Source organism: Dreissena polymorpha, chromosome 2 (assembly GCF_020536995.1).
Source record: "Dreissena polymorpha isolate Duluth1 chromosome 2, UMN_Dpol_1.0, whole genome shotgun sequence".
In the NCBI taxonomy this organism is placed as follows: domain Eukaryota; kingdom Metazoa; phylum Mollusca; class Bivalvia; order Myida; family Dreissenidae; genus Dreissena; species Dreissena polymorpha.
The window spans coordinates 153,012,271-153,023,587 of record NC_068356.1 but is presented as its reverse complement, the minus strand read 5'-3'; the positions used below and the strand labels follow the sequence as shown (position 1 = coordinate 153,023,587).

General features: G+C 32.9%; 1 protein-coding gene across 1 annotated transcript; it reads left to right on the top strand.

The window, feature by feature from the left end:
- The first annotated feature begins 3,816 nt into the window (after positions 1-3,816).
- On the top strand, positions 3,817-8,840 carry LOC127870481 (uncharacterized). Its single transcript, XM_052413068.1, has 6 exons — positions 3,817-3,898; positions 5,110-5,173; positions 5,320-5,685; positions 5,860-5,907; positions 6,064-6,132; positions 7,999-8,840. The coding sequence occupies exons 2-6, from the start codon at positions 5,113-5,115 to the stop codon at positions 8,094-8,096; spliced, it is 642 nt and encodes a 213-aa protein (XP_052269028.1). The 5' UTR covers positions 3,817-3,898; positions 5,110-5,112; the 3' UTR covers positions 8,097-8,840.
- Positions 8,841-11,317: the final 2,477 nt, after the last annotated feature.

Here is an 11,317-nt window from a genome sequence, read left to right as displayed (position 1 = left end):
CAAATATGGATATTGTATTTATAGGTTCGCCGCGAATATTTACATACTGAGTGCATTAGAGAAATGTGACGTCGTTTCATGAAGTTCACAAAGACACAACGGGGATGTAATAATATTGCGACTGAATCGATGTTATTTTAAGGCACTACACTTTACTCTTAAGCACGTGTGTAGTATTTGAGAGCGTCTTTCGACGGATGAAAATAAAGGATCTGGAAACGGTCGATCTACGCTAAGTAACTGTTTGAAGGAATGGGTCGATTCAGCTTATGTGACGTCATCGGGAAGTTTATTCCTTTCAGTACGTATACATCATTGAATAGTCAGTGATATGTAGCATCAGCAACAACAACAACAACAACAACACTAACAACACTAACATTTATTGTTCGATGTTACAATGTATCGTTCCATTTGCTAGTTTTAGTGATAATTTAAGTAGCAAATTCATAATTGCTTATAGTATAACTTTTTCAGTACAGTAATTTACTAACAGTTGCAATAATTGATCATTGATTTTTAGCTTACCTTTATATTTTGAAAAATAACTGCATATTATAGATTATCGTACTTTCGGTTTGGCATTTACAGGTTACAAGTACTTTTGCTTTGAGAGCAAGTGTCATTAGTCAGTTTTCAATTAAATATTAAGATTGCATTGTTGTTTATCTAAATACATCTTTGCGGCGTAGCTGTTTAACGTCACCTTTGACCTTTAATCATGACCAGTAAAATTCATATAAAAATTCCCGTCAGTAGGTTCCAAATGAATAAATCCAAATTGTACATTGGCTAATAATACAAAAATCACTTTTAACATTGGATGCATATCATTTGAACAGAAATATGAATATATTGTAAATAGCATGTAAATTACAATAAATTAAAAACTGTCATGATACAAAAACATCCTCTAAACATTACATCGAAACATATTACATAGTTTACGAGGCATTATAGCATTAATTACATGTCTCTAAAATTAAAAGAAGCTATTGGTTACATGCCGTAACGGTCACACTTAACACTACAAAAACACACTAAGTGTAGCAAAGGTACACAAAGTCAAACAAATGCACGCAAAGTCCAATTAACCCACTGTAACTCTTGGAATGCCTTTTTTATAACTTGCCTGGAATTATATCAACACCACTGTAGACCAAATAAAAACATATATCTATGTTACAATCTTTTTTCCTCCTAAATATTCCCTAAAAGTCTTACATTTATTGAATAAAGGATATACTGGATATATGCGGGTGTACTGCGGCTGTATCAGACCCCAGAAAGAATCGACAATTGCTGAAGAATTTTTTATTTTAAGATGGTAAGAATGGTAGATTTCACCAAGCGCATATTATATCTAGTTTTGCGGGGTTTCAATGTATAGCTCTTGCTCTCATTTTGTGTATCGGTTGCAATTTAGTTCAAAGACCCGAAATATTGACCGCCCACGATGTTGACCTAAATCTTAATTATTCGCTATATTCCAGTTGGTTTACGGAGGTTTCGTCACACTGCAGTTTCATCACACTGCATTTACTGTAGAAAACGGGTAGAGGGTTCGTCACAATGGTAATATATAGATGTGAATAATACCGGAAAACTTTAGCAGCTTTGATTGACACCTTTCTTCCATGTTAAAACACCATATTCATAGTTTTTTGTTTTGTCCAGGAATTAAATACATTTAAATAAATTGAAGCATTTAAAATTTTAGTATTCACAGGAATTAAATTACATAACACATTTTTGATTATGATTCACAAAAATCCATTCATTCAAATACAACACAATATTACACAATAAATTAAAATACAACTCTACTCAATAAACGGTATATAATAATATACACATATTTACATTTCACAACACGTCCATTAATTTGCAAACAATCTTACACCAAACATAAATATTTACACACACACACATATATATATATGCATTACCGTCTGTCCTGACAGTCACTGTATTACTACTATACAAACTTCCGTTTCCAGGCAATGAACACATCCATTGCTCCAAAAAGTTGAAACCTGGATAGTATTGATGTAATAATCTACATATGTCTCGTTCCAACAAGTACAATTTGCCATAAATGCGGTTTTTACTTCGCAAAACAGTTCAGGCTGAACTATTTGCAAGGTATTCCGGAACTTGTTATCGCTGGAAATGCGATATAATACAACTAGATTCGAATGAACATTTGACCAAAAGCACGTAAGTTGCAAACATTACAGAGATGCCATTGTCTTAGTAAGGCGCACTTTCAAATCACCTTAAAGAGTATCAATGAACATACCAGTAAACACAATTCAGAAACTACAATCCAATAATGTGTTTCGCCATGTCGTTCTTTAACATGTGAGTTTTGAAAGGGGAATATACGTTATATTGTGGTATAAGATAAAAAAAAACACAACAGCATTTTCTTTAAAAACAAAAACAACAACGGGTACTGACACTTATGGAAAAAATAAAATAAAAATATTATTTTCGCATGCATTATGATTATATTTTATATACATCTTTGTACGATATGGTATGACGGTTGTTTAAATAATGAACATTACCAGATTTTTATCCAAGCAAAGAATTAATGTCCTGTTTGATTGTTTGCTTTAGTTTTCCATTGTTTAAATGTAAATGTGTTTCGTATTCAATTGATTGTTAATGAAAAATACTTTCAAAGGTCGCCGTGGTGTAATTGATATGGAGTCCGCCTAGCGACCGGGAGGTCACTTGTTCGATCTTGACTGCGGGAGCGTTCTATAGATTCCGCCGAAAGGCACACAGTACTGAATCTACGCCCAAAAAACGGATTCGAGGGCGATTGGGTTAAACTGAATAGGCTTAAACTAAAAATACAATCACGCGGTATTTAACTATTTGTTTTACGAAGAAAATTAAGAATCCACTATACAATGCAATCTCTGGTGTATGTTCAGCTAGACAAATAAGGTTATGCACAATTCTCCTTTTTATTCACGTATCAATGAAGTCTTTCCAAAAATTTGTTTAAGCCGATAACAAATTGCGGTAATGCCTTCATTGGGATTCGAACTAACGACTTCACAATTCGCTCGCTGAACTGAGAAATATACTCCATACTATTCAGCCCCAATATCGATTGTGCGCATGCGCATAACGACACTTTATGCACTTTTGTTCATTAAGGTTGTACTTCTACTTCTGATTGGTTCGTTCCCACCTAAAGAATCGCATGGGACATTAACAATTGGAAATATAACAAGCATCAAGTGTGTCATCATCAACATTTTATTATCGCTTTCTTTAATCAACACATACATTTGAACGAGGGATGTTAAGTACACTTGTTTAACTATTGTTCAATAGTATCTATAATCAAATTAATGTTTTCCCATGCAAATCTAATAACAATACATCGTGCATAAGTGATATATGCTCACATCTTAACAATTAGTGGAGATTTCCCAACAATATTCGTGTCTTTTATAATGAATCGGTTTTCGATTCAAGAAGTCATAAGCAGTTGTATCAACTTCTAATTTTGTTGATATTCAGGTACTACTTCTTTTGAATTTGTGTTGCACTTTTTCTATGTTTAATTTAAATTCTTTGAAATTCGTATTAAAAACCGATAAAGAAAAAGGGAACGCAGAAAAAATAAGTTTTAGCATTTTTACTAGAGCATGTCATATATCCTACATAAACTTATATTTTAAATTAAAACTTGAATGCGCTAATATGCACCAGCGATTTTATTTTCTTTGGGATTCCGTTGTGAAAAAATCCATTTCATTTATGGACTTTCCTTAACGTACGTCTGTACAAGGATAGTGGGATTCCACTCAATTTACGTCCATTTTGGTACAAGACATCATAATTAGTTTGGATATATTTAACACAAAGAAAGGTAATGTAAAACTACACGTGCGAATATGATATACTTTGGTTAGTTTATATCTCATTTACAAAATTGAATTCGTTGATGTAAAACGCCCTTGATAAAAAGACACAGTGCGTTTACCAAGGAGATTAATGTAGCTACCATAACTTGATGTTAAACAACATGGCGATTATCCCATGGTTATTACTAGAACAAGTAAGCGTGATCATATAGCGATATGTCATTTAATTTATGTATGCATATATGAAAATGCATAAATTTACGTTTTATGGTTACAAAAAAAAACAACATGTTATTTAATGAATATTTGTGAATTGTTGAATTTTCTAACCAGAAGAAATATTTTTGCATACTAGCCCAAATGACGGACCACGTGGTATGATCACACAGCTTGCTTGTACGTTCAGCAACGAAATGAATCTTTACTTTACGATACTTTATGATTAAGCGGTGAACGAGATGGGATTCCAAAACATGACGCATAAATAGTATTTGCATTAACTTAAAAATAAATTTAGTTCAGTAGATAAACAGTCTGAACTGACAAATTATTGTCAGTGGGAATGCGTAGAGGTAATAACAAGGGCCAGATGTAAAAGGAAGTTGATAATGAGAATGTAAAAAAACGAATGATTTTTTTTTATTAGTTTTAATTTCAATTATAAGAAAGAGCTACACGTATAAGTGCGTTAATGCGACTCATAAAACATAACGAAAAATCAATTTCGGAACTGATAGTCATATATGTTATTGATATATTGATGTGCAGATAAAAATGTATTAGTATGAAGCCAGCCTCGAACATATCGTAGGTTTGTCGTTACCAATGAACCGTCTGTTCGAACCGTGTCAATATTTACCCCATATGTCTACATTTTCGTACTTAACATTCATAAAACTCCAAAACAAATGGCCATTCGTTTATTAAACATCAAGTATCTATACATTAAAACGGAACATAGGCCTCGTATCTAGTCGTATGCATCTGTACGTTACTCTGACCGGATATCTACACACAAAAAAGAAGCGCGCGTTAAAAGATTGGTACAAATTTAATAGGATTATGTTAATACGCAATTTAACAAGAGATAGAAATGGGGATGGGTACCGATTAAGTTAAATAATTGAGTAATACGTGTAAGTCGTTCGATTGGATGCATTCCCAATATAGATAAACTCTGTGTATATCATATGTTCTTCACGTGCGGGTCTTTCAGATCATGCTGTTAACGATTTGCATGTGTATGATGACTTTGAATGTCGCCAATGGAATATATAAAGGTAACACACTTATTGCAATGTTTGCTTCAAGAAAAGCACACTTTAACTGACATTATGCAATATCGAAAATAAAACGTTGTTTATTTCTCATTTATTAATTTTAAGACGCATCATTAAAATTGGCTTCAAACGAATATTTATTTCAGACCACGAAGTACGAGAACCTCTTCTTCTAACTAATGAATCAGAATACCAAACGGCTATAGAGTGTATATATCCGGGAGATATTTCACTTGCCTTTGTAAGCTTTAAGACTAACGAAAAAAACATTCTTGTGGACTGTATGTTTGCTGCACCAACTTGTGTCATACTCAACGACACATATAAAGACAACTTCAGGACACTATTCACAGGACGTGGTGGCATTCTTATTATTAAGGAGCTTAATGAGTACACATATGGAAACTACAGTTGCTATGAGATGTATAATAGCAGCAACGTTGCTGTATCAACAATCGAAGAGTCGAGCTTAGATGTAAAATATTGCAAGGATTGCATTCTATATAAAAATGGTAAACTTTTCGTCAAAACGCATGTGTATTGTATGTGATTAAATATTTTGAATGCAACGACGTCCATTTAAATGAATCTTTTAATCATTTACAACAACAACTGGTTATATGTAGATATTTTACTTAATTGGTATAATGTGTATTTAATTTGATGTACGGTTTCGTATTTTTTAGCCCTTATAGTATGTTGCGTGATCATCACGGCAATGTTTCTGGGAGAAGGTACGTACAATAAATACATTTCTAAACTTCAACATCCATGGCCGGCCATATTTTTTTAATAAGCCTGATTTCTAAAATATATCTTTTATGTTTATTTAAATGATGTTTTAGTGTGAATCTTATTATTTTTATCTTGTTATTTGTGTTGTGTTCCAGTGATGCTGTGTATTATTCCAAAGCTGAAAAGAACGCTTATGTGGAAGAGTACTTCCCAGAAGGAAACAGGTGTGTGCAATACATGCATATTAATTGATGCTCAATAGTTCGAAACAGAAGCTTTAACATTTCGAATGAAGTGCATATGCTTTCAAATAACATAATAATACAAAATCGTTCTACAGTGTACTAAACAGAACACACAACACATGACGCATTCTTATTTTCCTATACAACAATCAAACTATTGTAAAATACTTGCTATGCTAAATGTCGGTCGGTCTGTCTGTCGGTAGACCAGTTCGTTTCCGATCAGTAACTCGTCAACAAATTGACCGATTGACTTGATACTACACATTGGCCTAGGACAGTTGATGAATATTAAAATTAAGGTCAAAGGTCAAAGTCACTGTCTCAATAAGTGTGAAAATTGTTTTCGATTAATAATTCATGAACGAAATGACCGATTTGCTTGATAACTAACATATGCATTGGCCCTGGACAGTAGATGACCCTATTGAAATATGGGTCACTAGGTCAAAGGTCAAGGTTACCGTCAAAATAAGTGTGAAATCATTTCCGATCAATACCTCGTCAACAAATCGACCGATTGGCTTGATACTTCCCATGTTCAGTGGACAGTAGATGACCGCTATTGAAATTAAAGTCACTAGGTAAAAGGTCAAGGTCATTGTCACAATAATTGTGAAAATTGTTTCCGATCAATAACTCACCAACGCATTGACCAATTTGCTTGATAAATCAAAAGTTCATTGGCATTGGACAGTAGACGACTCCTATTGAAATTGGAATCATTAGGTAAAAGGGCAAGTCAACTGTCACAATAAGTGCGAACATTGTTTCCGATCAATTACTCGTTAACAAATTGACCGATAGGCTTGATACTTCACATGCGCATTGGCCTTGGACAGTAGATGACCCCTATTAAATATTGGGTCACTAGTTCAAAGCCCTGTTTGGGGGGACATATGTCTCCCACCGCGGAACTCTTGTTTTTGATTAAAACAGGTACGCAAAAATAAGGTTCCAACAATTAAAATAAAACATCTGACTAAGAAACTGATTAAACAATATATTATCGTTAATATATAATCACCAATCAAAATAGGAACAAATAATACAGCTTATTTAATATTTTAATTGATTATTTACTGTATTATCGATATATAGTGGTGCTTGTTGTAGTTCTATCCCCTTAGCGTTTGCTTCCAGAGGTATCTGACTTTTTCTTCTTAATAATTTATCACAACTATTTAAAATTACAGTTTTGTTATTAAATTCATACAATGACATTTTCAAAAAAGTACGAAAATATGTGAACAAGTCCCTCTAACGTTATTCGTACGTGAACTTAATTTTATGGCAGTGTGAATTGTAAAATTTAAAATGTGAATATATTGTTATGTGATTGTTTTTTTTTATATGTTGGGAATAAGAAAAAATTCGTCATTCACAATATTTAAAATAAGATGTTTAACAAGAAAACTTGTGTGTGTTTGAATGTTTCCGTTAATAGATCAATGGCATTTAGTTTCCCGTTCTCAAACTCAGATTGTAAATGAAATGGATCGCAAGATGCATCACTTATATAACATCAAATAGCGAAATTAGTGTCGAGTCGTGACGTCATTCATCCCCAGAAAATATGCAGCACTTTTTAAATTCATACAAACGTTGCGAACGAAAAATAAAAATGATTTTGTTTTTGTTTTAGTATATTATCGAATATTTGGATCCACTAGAAAACATATATGTTCTGTGTTGCTGTTTGAATTCAAACTAATAATCTACTTAACCAACACGTATTATTACTCACTATTTTCGTTTATGCCTAAGTGTCATTAAAATGCGGTACTTTAAATATAATATAACATTATATAATTAGTTATATATAATTAAATTTATATCGTTTAGATATTCCACTGGATGAATCTCCCAGTTGCCAAGAGGTGCTCATAGACTCGGCGGTTGGCATGAATGGTATGATTCCAATAAATAACCATATTAATTGAATAATCAGTCCACGTGTCGCAAAGGAACACATATAAACTGTTTACTATATAGTATGTGTTTTAAACCATGTAAAACTATCATGTTTCTTTTAAGAAAGTAGTACTACTAATTGTTGCATGTGACGTTGATGTGTTTCTAATTGTCATAAAAACAATTCCTACTAGGGAGGGGGATAAATGGTGTAATAATAAAAAAAGGAAAATTATTACACCCACTTGAATAGTTTAAGAAGCGCATTTGGTTTGTAATAAATTCTGTGGAAAGTGAAAGGCAATCCAAACAAGTTTAAACCCTAAATGTAAAACATTCCTGCTTTTACTCGATGTTCTGTCATCTAAAGTCGTGGATAAAAACAACATTTTTCCCCTGTTATAAATGTATTTATGGAAGATTCGGTGTTTGATATATGTTACGTTTTGAATGGTTTGTTAAGAATTCATAAATGCGATGCATACGGAATGTTTTGGTATCGCGATGCATCTATGAAACATGGCTGCTAAACATGGCAGCTATTTCGTAAACAACAAGCAACAAATTACTTATGTTCATCCATGTTTGTTTCAGCAAAAACCGTTTTTTTTGTGTGCGAAGAGTTGAGATTATATTTTACCCGATAAACTAAATGTACAAAACGAGGCGATTCCATATTTCTTTTATATTTGCAATAGCCAACATTTCAACTCTTGCACCTTAGAAGTGCTTCTTAATTATAGTTTTGGATAAAATGTATCGACCTGTGTAGGATATGCAACTTATTGCTAAAAAATATGTGTTGGAAAAATTGCATTTTTTTATAAAAATTGTAGTAAATGTACTTTTTGCATCCTTTCTTGTAAACTATTCAACTAGTAAATATTAAATATAAATATATTTTTGCTTGAATTTTGTTTTCATATATATGCTTCAGTTATTGTGTACATTTGATGTATTGAACATGAATTATACTACCTATGAACTACTTTATACGGTTTGAAAGGAGGACCTCCCCACACACATTTTTCGAGAAAAATACAATGATATTGAAAGGTTAAGCGGACATAAAATCACATATCACAAGAATACATCTGCTTAAATGGAATAATATCAACTTATCTTAATCTGAAATACTTATATCATTTCAAGTTTAAGGTTTGGACCGTTCGCGTGCTATTTGTAAACGCTGCACTGGAAATCTCTACCCTGTAGCTATGTTTATTTTAACAATAACATTGCGAGCACGTACAGTGCCTTCATCGCTTTGATTTTAAAATGCATAAGTGTATATGTTGCCTATTATGTTCACTAGCTGTCTGAGCCTTGAAATTACGTTTATTACACACTTTCTCAGCTAACGTTTTCCACCATATACGTTGTTAAATTATTGTTTTACTATGATTGACACAAGTTAGAACATCAAAAATTAACTATCGTTACAAACGAACAGTTCAGACAGGTTACTCATGTGGTTGCGCTGGACTTCAACAGGTGCAACAGAAAAGTAAATCGTATAAAATTACGAAAGAGACAAATAATTGCTATGTACATGTACAATTTTATTACAAATTTGGTTTTATAAATCCATTTGTCATTCACAATTTTTATTTGTCCGCACGTGATAATAAATTAAAACAAATTATGGTTAATGAGAGCAGTATACATACTTATTTACACAAACTCAACAATTGCCTTGTGTATTATAACAAACGTGAAGGGAGATCTAAAGCTCCTGTCGATACACTTAAATCTAAATTACGACTTAACTAGCGTACTTTCGGCCCCTTGAAGATGCGCCGTTCGCGAATCTATGACGATGTTTCGAATCCCAATTTCGTCCACATTAAGACTGTTGACAGAATGTCAACACACACACTTGAACATTTGCATACTGCCCGAGAACCGTTTAATATCAAAGGCCGGGGTGGTCCATGAACGGCATTCCATGTTGACATCAAGGACTATACGAGCATGCTTTTACTGAATATAATGCGGAAGCAAATAAGCTTTCTAGCGCGGATTTCAATTTTAAAAACTTTATTTTGAAAATTAGGAACATTTTAAAAACTGTGATGAGCTGAAGTAACTTGAAAATAATGTCTAACATGGCAGTTTCCGCCTGCAACTAAATTTTCTTTATTTAGATCATTGTATTAATGACTTAAACTATTTTAGCAGGTATGTATTCAAACTTTAAAGATTATTTTTTAGCTCTCAGTCTATTTTAAGAATTAGTTGGTGAATACGGGATCCGAATTTTTGTATGCATTATGCATTTGGCTGCACTTATTCAAGGGACAGAGGGGTGGGGTGGGCATGTGTATGCGGGAGCTAACTGTGTTCAAGTTATGTAAGTGGGAACTGACTGACAAAAATGCGTCGTTTTGATGCTTTTCGTTAATGTGTATCTTGTATTTCATTCGGTAAGTCTCTATACATTTATATTTCTTTAAATGATTACTCTCTTTTGGATTGGTGTTTGTGATTCCTTCGGTTGTTTGTTTAAAGATGGTAGACGTCGGTTCAAAAAAGTTTTTTAATGAAAACCGTCCACCTCGTTGATGTTTACTTACGTGATCACCGAGTAATTTGATTAACTGATGTGTTAATAACCTCGATTTCTAAATGTTTCACTTAAAATAATTAGGGTGCATGACCGACGGGGTTTTAAGGAGTTGACACACTGAATTGACAGAATGTAGACAAACCGCTAAGAATGATTTTTTGCAAATATTTCAATATCTAATATTTTAAATACATTTTCAAAAATAGTTAGTGCATAAAAGATTTTCCTGCAGTTTGTGCCGATATCTAAAGATTTAAGAAAACATCCTGTAATACGTCTGAAATAGGTGCCATCATTTCACGGTGCGCGCTGCATAACGGTGTTGATGAATGCTGTACACATCGACTTTATGGCCAAGGACACAGGCTACAGTAAATGAATTAATTTTGATGTATGTCACATTGCCATAAGCAACACAAAATAACCTGGCTTTTATGCACTAGTTGAAATTCTTAAGGAAAATTGTTTTGAAAAGTTATCTTCAAAAAAAAAAGAAACACCCCTTACAGTTGTGTTTACATCAACTTAAGTTCAATTGTGAACCCCACACAGTCAATTGATCCTGCATGATAATTATTGTAGCAATACAAAATAAGTAGCTATATTTCGTTTTTTTGTAAAAAGTAATTTCAACGTTCACAATAATGTTTATTTGGTAGCTTAAGTTAGCAAGTAAAAATA

Bases quoted from the DNA above. Each gene is read 5' to 3' on its own strand.
- LOC127870481 (XM_052413068.1), top strand. From the start codon at position 5,113: ATGCTGTTAACGATTTGCATGTGTATGATGACTTTGAATGTCGCCAAT. The intron at 5,686-5,859 runs GTAAACTTTTCG...CGTATTTTTTAG, and splicing joins TTGCATTCTATATAAAAATG to CCCTTATAGTATGTTGCGTG. The intron at 6,133-7,998 runs GTGTGTGCAATA...TATATCGTTTAG, and splicing joins TACTTCCCAGAAGGAAACAG to ATATTCCACTGGATGAATCT.